Source organism: Populus nigra, chromosome 12, assembly GCF_951802175.1.
Source record: "Populus nigra chromosome 12, ddPopNigr1.1, whole genome shotgun sequence".
Classification (NCBI taxonomy): domain Eukaryota; kingdom Viridiplantae; phylum Streptophyta; class Magnoliopsida; order Malpighiales; family Salicaceae; genus Populus; species Populus nigra.
In genome coordinates this window covers 10,780,574-10,790,943 of record NC_084863.1, presented here as the reverse complement: position 1 = coordinate 10,790,943, position 10,370 = coordinate 10,780,574, and the positions used below count along the sequence as shown (strand labels likewise).

Below are 10,370 nucleotides of genomic sequence, written 5' to 3'. Positions count from 1 at the left end.
TTGAGTCATTAGACCCATGATAACCCCATAGGAAGTAAACTGAAACAAACTATGAAGTCTAATTCTTAATTAACCTAATATTAAATGATAAAATTGAAAAAAAATAAAAAAACCCAAAATAATGATATAAATCAACTAGGTTAACCCATCAAATACACAACCTGGATCATGAGATATGAATAACCTCATAGAAAGTATGCCTAAATAAACTATAAAGTTTAATTTTCAATCAATCAAATATTGAAAGATAAAACATGAAAAAAAAATTAATTAAAAAAATAAAACTTGAACTAACTAGGTTAATTTAGCAAATATGCCTGCGACATGAATTATGATAGTAGAGTAACTTGATGATATAAATAAAATCTAAAAATATTATAGAGTTTAATTTTTAATAAACCAAGTTTTAAAAAGGATGTAATTAAAAATTAAATAAAAAAAATAAAAAAACACATAAAAAAAAACATTGTTAAGTACATAATTTACGAGGAAAGGAACACAGAATTCCTCTTCTTTTCTTATCTTTTTTTGGATAATCGGCAATTGTTTAGCTAGTTACGTGTAGTATATCTATTGTGGTATAAAGTTTTGGGAGATACAAAGGTACATATCATAGAAATATTAAAAAATCATGATTTAATATATATTTTAATAATACAAGTGTCTTAATTAATGGTTTTATTTTATTTAGTATAGTCCTTCAAGAATTATTATGGATTGTTATTAAACTCGACTCAACAAATCAATTTTAAATTCTTTCAACTTGATTCTTTATTTAGTCATAGTTTAAAATTAACACCGTGAGAGTTGCTTTAAAATTACTTAGTTAATTTGAATAGTCCAAAAATAACCCAAACAATTGATAATATATATTTCAAGATGATATTTTTTTAATATTAAAATAAAAACATATTAGATCGATTTAGATTTCATGACTTAACCTACCAAACTCACAACTCGGATCATAAACTCGACTGAGTTTAACACCTTTATTTTTTAAACTAGTTTTTATTTATTGATATAATAATAAAAATAGATGCTTGTAGAATTGAGCATCAACCAAATATCATGATATTTGTTTAAGATTTTGATAATCTCATAAAAAATAAACTAAAACAAATTATAAAAACCAATTCAAATTTAATCAAATGTTGTATGGTGAAATCGACTAAAAAAAAAAACAAAAAACAATTCAATCAAAAGAAAAAAAATGAAAGATGGAATTTCAAATAAAAAAAAACTATTTGACATTGTTATTAAACTGGACCAATGGATCAACCTTGAAACCTCTTGACCTGATTTCTTAACTAGCCTTAACCCACATGAAAATTAACTCTATATGATCCAATTGACCTAGCATGTCCAAAGATAACCTAAAATATTGGTAAAAGTGTGGTTTTATTTCAAAAAAAAAAAATTTCAAGGTGATATTTTTTTAATATTGAAATACGATACATTAGATTGATCAAGGCTTTATAAAATAACTTGTAAAGCCTACAATTTAAATCAAGGACTCTACCGGTTTAAAAATTTTATTTTTTAAACTTTATTTAATAATATAATAACAAAAATAAATACTTATAAATATTTAATATCAATCCAATATCAAGATGTTTATTTAAAATTATAACTACCTTTATATAAAGAAAACCGAAATTGACCGATTCAAATTCAATAAAAAAGTTGAAATGTAAATTTGAAAAAAAAAAAAAATGAAAGTAAAAAAGCTTTGAAAAAAAAACCTGAAGTGCTTCACTACTTATATAAATAAGAAATCACCACAATAATATCAGTTCTTTTAGAAAAGAGAATAGAAGTAGACTCGTGTACGAAGAGAAGAATTAGAGTATGAAATATATTAAAATTAGAGTATGAAATATGTTAAAAATAATAAAAATATTAAAATATTTTTTTTTAACATCAACACATCAAAACTAAGCAAAAATTTAATAAAAATCATCAATTCAATATTCTTTCATACCAAAACCACATCAGAACCGAGGTTGAAACGCAATGTTAAGGATGCTTTTTTGACTGAAGGAATTACTTTCTAATGAAATATGAATTTCTCAAGAAAGAAACAAGAAATGCTAAATAATTAACTTACAAATTAATTTTAACCTTTCAAAATTATTTCCCTTGTAAACTATTTTCCACTCGATACCAAAGTAAATGGAAATGATTTAATTCTTCGCACGGCGTGGTTAAGAAGGTCAACCAACTTCGTAAGAGCTTAGAGCTCGCCCATTCAAATCGATTTCGCCTTTACTGCTCTAAGCATAATCATTAATACCCACATAAAATATAATGCAGGGGTTGAATCTGGGTGGAAAAGAAAAATGAATTCATCCAACCACATGAAGAATTGGAAATGGATGAAGAAAAAGATGAAACACCATTCTTATTTATCTACGAAACAAAGAAACGGAAAAAAAAATAAAATTGCCTTGTAGATTGGATTGGATTGGCTTGGCTTAAATTATATACTTGGATTTACAAGATGGTGATGCACCAATCTTCTTACAGTTTCAATTACTTACAGTGTTATAAGGTCACAAAGAAAGTGAGGCTTGTTTGTTTTCTACTCCCATTGTGTGTTCTAACTTCTACTACTCAATATCTTTTACAGCATCCTGCATCATAAACATACCAAGTACAAAAATCAAACATGAGAAAAATCACATCATAAACAAATACAGCATATGGCCTTCACCAAGACTACGTCTTTAGAAAAGTGAGCGTGTAACACTCGAGGACATGGTGGAGATTTCTTCACTTGGTGGTGGTGATATTCATCCTATGAAGCTCATACAATTATTAGTCTGGTCTCGCTTTTGATCTTTTTTAACAGAGAATATATGAGTGAGATTCATAAGAAGATTGGTCTTTTTTAACAGAGAATATATGAGTGTGATTTAGAAGAAGATTTATGGTAACAGCCACACTTGTGGCTAAGTTTTATTAAGGAGTGATCTTTATAGCGAGAATTTCTTCTTTGTAGGGTAGGAGTATCGCGCCTACTTCGCACAGTATTTTATCTTGTTCCTATATAAAACTCCAAAAACTAATTATTAAATTTTATGTTCCAAGGACTTTTTGCAGAGAATAATTTATCAAACATGTTATATATTCACATGTTCCAAACCAACTCCTCATGCTATACCAACCAGAGCATGAATGGAGAAGAAGAAACAAATAGTGAGTGGACGGAATAACAATTTTGTGGATTCGATTAGTTATGCAATCCATTCAAACCCCAGTTGCAGCAATTTACCCACCCGCTGTTCAAACCCAACTAATTTTTGTATGGATATAGTTCATTGTAATAACTTGTCATACTTTTTTTACTCTATTCTTTCTCCCTTCAATCTTTTAAGTTCACTAACAGTTCCTTCTACACTAATCATAATCATAAGTGGTGTGGAATCTACTTAAAAGAGATTTTAGATGTAGAATTATAATTTCATCCTATTGAAAGTGCTTTAATTAATGATGTTTTACCTTAGCAAGCCGTGTTACATAAGTTGCAGCAATTGCCGTGACCAATAATCCCAGTCCAAGAGTCCAAAGCCCACCATTACCTCCGCCTAATCCGATCTCAGATTCCTCTTGCTGAAACATCACACAAATAGCATTGAGAACAAAGGGTCAAGAAAGAAGGGTGGCGTTTGTTTACAGGGAAGCTGACTACATGTCCCCTTGACTCTTTGAGTTGAAGCCAATGACCAAAGCTGGAAAATTTTCACATATATAAGGTGGTATTGAATTTAAGCATTAGAAAGGTGACTGATTAGTATTTAAATGGAGGATTTTGCAAAATATCCACACTTCTTTTCAGCTAAGACCATAATGATGTCTTAAACCATCCTTTCAAGCCAATTAATCAAGAAGTTCCTTGTCTCTGTGTTGATATCACATATACAGATTATTATATAGGAGCATACGCAGTTAGCATCTGATAGGAATTTATTCCTTACCTCCTAAACAATAACTTTTGTCACCAGTACAGAGGCTCAATTGCATCCAATTAGAAGTTGAAATCAGGTCTTTCTGGTACTTGTATCATTGTAGTAGTCCAAGTAAAGAGAACACATACTGCTATTGGAACTACAACGGAATTTTTTTTGCTTAGAGACTCCTAGTTTCTTGATCAGGAAAAATGATGGCTTATCAATTGAAACTCTCAAATAATTATGTTCTCCTAAGTTCTAGTTAAGACTTGAGACTCCAATCTCTCATTTCTAACCAATTCTCTAGTTGATCATGTCCTCATCAGTTCTAGTTGGTCCTTGTAGTTTGTTCCTGTTAGTCCTTTACGGGCAAGAAGGCCCCTACCAGCTGTGTCATTCTTCAATTCAGGATAACTAACCTTGTCTCCTGCAAATGACTAAAACTATCATAAATCTCTAGAGAGATATGGATCCACTACATGCAACTATAAATGCATTGAAAAATGTGCCATGTTTTAACCATACAATATTTAAAAATCTAAGCTTTAGAAACATACTAATATAATCTTATAAATTACTGGTTAATCATTAGCCTACTGCCATTTTCTTTCCTTTTCTTTTCACCCTTTTTGATAGTCATGTAAACATTTTGATGGAGGACCTATTTGAGATTTTTGCTATTTTTATATTAGGAGGAAAATACACTGATATGTAGTTTTACTTATTTTATCTATGGTTTCTTTGGTGGCTCTATATAAAGCACCTAATGTTTTAATGTCAAACAGTTTGGATGATAAATTAAACGTATTTTCTCCGCCTCTTACTCTCTGCTACTTATTTCTCCTTCCCCATCTCTAGCTTCATCACCCCTCTTCTCTCCCCTATTTCCATTCTCTTTTCTGTCCGACATCACATTTCCTTTCACTTTTAGAAAGCTTTTGCTTTCACTTCCTTTCCTAGAATTCATGCCTTTTCTATGAAAGCTTTGTAGAATGGCATCATCTCCATTATGGGTTTTGGGTCATTGGATACGGGTTAGCTAATTTAGAGAGATGATTTTGGCTTGTTCAAGATGACTGGACCTCAAAGACGCTCAGAACTTATGATTTCTACATCCTTTAACTTAAGACAATGCCATTTTACCAAGGCACTCATTTGTTAATGCCATGACCAATGGGGGCACTCGCTGTTACAAGCACATGCTCATTTTCTCTATGCTCAAACTATAAGATAATAATAAGCCTAATCCAGTTCTTACTCTCTTTTTTTCACTTTCAGTGTCAGTGAAAATAAGTGCTGATTTGAAACAAAATAATTAAACCTCAGAATATGTGTGGAATTCACAATATAGCAGAAAAGTAAGGAGAAACTCACAATAATTGCACGGCCAAATGCACCAGCACTCACATAAGCCCATGTTCCTGGAAGCATCCCCAACCAACTGCATGCCAATAGAATCTGAATTAGAAACTGTTGATAGCCATTACATACTAATTAAACAGCTAAGTTTATTAGCACATTGATATGGGGGTAGAGTGAAAAGACAGTAATACTTTTCACTTCTAAAACCCTTATTGGCATCTCTTATCTGTATTTGACAACTTGGAATCAGAGACAAAACCCTAATAAATCAAAATTTTCCAGAAAACAAGAACCAAAAACCCTAGCCATCCTCAGGCATATCATGCTGATGATGGAAAAGCTTATAATAGGATACATTCTAACAAAGTTTTGCCAGTTGTTACATGTGTTTTATGAATGTTATAATGCACAGCAGAGCCAAGAACAACTTTCAAAACTCTCACGCATTATAAATAATCTTGCAATCTCGAGCCACAGAAATATGGAAGTTAATTATCACATTTACATAGTAGCCTACGAGGAAACTTTTCAGACACCTTTGGCAATTTTGTGGAAGATATCTAGAACCTCAAAATATTCTCATTCTATTAGATGTTTCAATTGATTAAAAAAAATCACGACATTAAAATTAACCTTGAAATGTAACATTATATCAGCGAAAAATGTATGCTTTGGCAATAGAACATCATTCAGAACAGCAATCAAGCTTCATCAGGGCAAAGAATAACAACCCAGACATAGTATGATGCCATTCTAGACTTCCATGTACTAGTCAATAGAAAACACAATTACACCACAAATTTTAAGCAAGACAAACCGACCATGCAGGGGTTCACTGTTAACAACTGAATCATCTTAAAAGAAAGCAGGCAACAAAATACAAATACATAGCAATCAACCTTCAGGCTAGTTGAAACAACTAAATGGACATCAGATAACAACACAGCACTAAAAATGTAGAAAATTAACTTCAAGATGGACAACATGCAGACCTTCCCAAGACATAGGGGATGAACTTAACAGATGTCAATCCGTACAAATAATTCCCAAGAGAAAATGGAAGCAAAGGGCTCAAACGAAGAAGGGTGACAACTTTGAACCCATTTTCCCCAATTGCTTTGTCAATTGCAAGAAATTTTTTATTTCCTTGAACTAGTTTAAGAATTCGCTCACGAGCAAAATATCTAGCTATCAGAAATGCGATGCTTGCAGCAACCTGAAAACATAAATGATTATCAGATGTAGCTTTCAGAATTCTGTCATTTTTTCTCCTATATTTATAATAAAAACAAGCAAGCTTACCGTTCCACTTATGGAGACAATAATGGTGCCAATAAGAGAGCCAAAAAGAAGACCTGCTGACATGGTTAATGGAATTGCAGGAATTGCAAGGATCTAGCAGAGGATGGGTAACTTCAAATCAGTTTCAGCAAATAATAACTATTATTGGACAAAACAATCATGGGGATGTTGGATTCAGAAAACGTAGAACCCTAAAATGAAAATCAAGTGCTCACAAAGATATATAGGGCTACTTATATCTTCTGTTTTCATTAATGTACGTGTGTGTGTGTGTGCATACTTGCACCATAACAAGCATTTTAGCTTGTGGCAGCACGCAAAGAATTCCTTTTCCCCCCTTTGAGATAGATAACAGAAGAAAAAAAAAATAAAAATAAAAATAAACTGTCTCGCATACACATAAATTGTGTCCAATCTTATTCAAAAAGCCAATTATTCAGTTAAAATCCCACCAAAGTAGACAGTATCCTATATGGAAGGGCAAAAAAAGCGAGATCTCTTCAAATGCCATGTAAAAAAAAATCTGTATAAATCTTTGAAGTGAATATATCAGTGATAAGACATTTAGTACTATGGTCAAGAAAAAGGATAGAATGCATACTTCCAATCCTGCATAAACTGCTACAAATAAAGCATATCCAGCTGGTCCATAACCTGTCCACAAAAGAACCAAATGAGACTCCAAAAAGTACATTAATAACAACAGAAATTAACTAAAATCCTACATTCTACTATGTTCTCTATCTCTCTCAAAATATAAACAATAAGGAATAGGCAGAACTAAACCCTTTCATTTGGACTAGATGGGAAACTGCTTAAAGCAAAGGCCATGTGTGCGAATTTCTGAAAAAATCTCAAATTTGCTCCATCCAAATACTTTGCATTAAATACAGTAGCATGGTTTTCCAAGTGACCCTTCACTTTTCTAAAAATTATGAAACGAAGAGTTCATCAAGTTTGTAGATGTAACCAACCTTGGCATCCCAATTATTTTATTCTAACCATGCTTGCTTCAAATCACCGCAAGCCAAATAAAACAAGGTTCTAAAGTAAACCACAATAGCCATTTTTATACCAATAAGACATTGCTAGCAACCAATTTACCAAGGACTTCACCACTTTTTCTTAGGCTTACAACTAATTTCTCAATTTACTTTATAGTCCCACACCAATCTTCCATTCTGGACGTTAGAAATCCCACATTACCCTTTCAAATCCTTATTGTAGCCCCACAGGACATTGATCAAACACAAGTAATAAAACAAAAGTACTAAAGATAAATACTGAATAAGCAAACCTGGATAAAGGCAGCTAATTAAAATAAATACAGAAAAGAAAGCACTTTTCCATACATCAAGATGCTAGGAGACTCTTTCCACTACAGGATTCCATAAACTTATAGGACCGAGATTCGCACCAAGAAGAAAGCATCTTGACATTCAAAAAAGAATTCTTTTTAGGACCCAAGGCGGTGAAAGTAAATTCATGCTCCTCACACCATTTGCAAAAGCTTAGGTAAAGCAGGACCATTACCCTCATCCTCTGTCATTTTTTGAACCAGCTCTCAACTCTTCCTCCCCAAAAGGGGAAACTGAGTATTATAGTCTCCACCCAGGAGCCACCTTAACCCAGTGTTTTAAGTCTATAAGAAGAAGAGTAAAAAAAAACAGCTCAGAAAGGCTTTAAATCACGTTAAATTCTGCTAAATGTTTTTAAAAGTCCTTGGTCAACTACAACATGAAGATGCCAAACAATAACCTTATCCTGGAACAGTTCTCTAACTCCATTCAAAAACACTATACCATTTCAAAGCCTTTTTTCAATTGAACTCTTCTAAGTAATTAGAAAATCCTCTTCACTCGCATTTCAATGTACATCATCGATTTCATTTAAAATCTCTCTCTCTCGGGCTTTTTATTTATTTATTTTTTAATTATCACGGATATGACAAGACTTTGAAATTCCAAACCATCAAGTCTCCTTTACAAAGTTAATTACTTCATAAATTTAAAGCCTCCATAATCCTCCAGTCACCTTTGTTTCATACCCTTGCGCAACTTCACCATAAAAGATATTTACAAAAAAAAAAAAAAAGTAATCTGCCAGCTGGGGGCTTACCAAAAGACATTTTGGACATCAAAACAAAGGTGATTAATTGAAATTACAAGCTCCAACAAATTCACATCTCGGAAGAAATTAGTTTCACGCAAAGATAATAACTTGATAATGAAAACACGATGGAAAACTTCAACGCAGAAACTGTTGATCAACTTGGCTGAAATTGAATCCCAAAAAATAGAAGAAAAAAAATTCCCATCTACACAAACTCTCAGCAATTCCATCTCATTACTACAATTTAAAGCTCCAATAAATCACCTACACCAAGCTTCCAAAAAATCATTCAACATAGTATTGGATTCTAACTAAAAGTCATCACAATTGCAAGCAAATTCACTGAGAATCTCAAATGTATCTGTCCATTAAAATTTCATGCTTCAAGAAACCAAATTTCTTCTGAAAACTCAAAATGGGTCATTGAGTTCTCAAAAATAAACACAAAGATACAGAACTTCTATCATTAGATAACAAAATTCATAACTAATTTAAGCAAAGTATGAAACCCAAATTCACAAAAGAAGAATTACCTTCAATAAACCCAGAAAACTGGTTCAAGAAAGCATTAATCTGATCCTTATAGATATACCCGACAGCACCAAACCCACCAACAACACCAACCAACAAGACTCCAGCCAAAAGGGTACCTTTGAATGCAGTGTCTCCCTCCAATCCCTCTTCAGCTTCACCACCATCACCTTTAATCTTATCATCACTATCATCACCTTTTGGATTCAAGAACCACCTTAAACTTTGCGGGGCATTAGTCTTTCTAAGAGTCTGTGGTTGTTTCTTTCTTTGCTTTAAAGAAGAACAAGGAGTTAAGAAATGAATTCGCTTGTTAGGTCTAAAGCTGTAGTGAAAGAGAGTGCAAGGCGGAGGAGAAGAATGGAAATTTGACGTGAGAAATGGTGGTGGAGGTGTTAGAGGCCTTGAGTTGAGGAGGGTGCGCATTTTAAGCAGGGAGAGTGGTGTGGGATAAGACAAGAAACTGGTTCTTGTTGTTGTTGCTGTTTGGGTTGTAAGGAGTTGGCCATGTAAAGTAAAAGAAAAAATGTTGTGCCGTTTTGAGATGTTTCAACCTTTACTGTTTATTTTTACATTTTAAAATTTTTTTATTTTTATTTCTATTTTAAAGTAAATTTTTTTTTATTTTTTTAGATTATTTTAAAGCATCAATATTAAAATTAATTTTTTTTAAAAAAAACATTTTTTTAATATTTTAAAATAAAAATACTTTAAAAAACAATTACTATAATCTCATTTATTTTATAAAAATTGTGTTTTATTTTGGCTTGTGGCTTTAGTTGCAAAGAATGTTGGGGACAGTCGTAATATTATTTTTTAAAGTTTTTTTATAAAAATATATTTAAATTATATTTTAAAAAAATTTAAAATTTATTTTTTACATAAATATATTAAAATAATTCAAAAATAAATAAAAATTATTAAAAAAAAAATTAAATTACACGCACGAATCTTTGATACGATCGTTAGGGTGGGGCTATCCAATCGAGTTGATAAGAAATTTTCAGTTTTTGGCAACCTTTTCAATCTTTATTCATTGGGAGTCGTGCACTGACTGGTGCTATGTGGCATTCTGTTGTGCCACGTTTTCTATTATTTTGTGGACAGTAGTTT

The 10,370-nt window shown here is 31.9% G+C and overlaps 1 protein-coding gene across 1 annotated transcript; it reads right to left on the bottom strand.

Moving 5' to 3' along the window:
* Positions 1-2,427: 2,427 nt before the first annotated feature.
* On the bottom strand, positions 2,428-9,780 carry LOC133668982 (uncharacterized). Its single transcript, XM_062088998.1, has 7 exons — positions 9,260-9,780; positions 7,216-7,268; positions 6,615-6,707; positions 6,305-6,528; positions 5,325-5,391; positions 3,502-3,612; positions 2,428-2,633 (listed from the first exon to the last, which is right to left on the bottom strand). Exons 1-7 carry the CDS (start codon positions 9,681-9,683, stop codon positions 2,610-2,612), a joined length of 996 nt encoding a protein of 331 aa, XP_061944982.1. The 5' UTR covers positions 9,684-9,780; the 3' UTR covers positions 2,428-2,609.
* Positions 9,781-10,370: the final 590 nt, after the last annotated feature.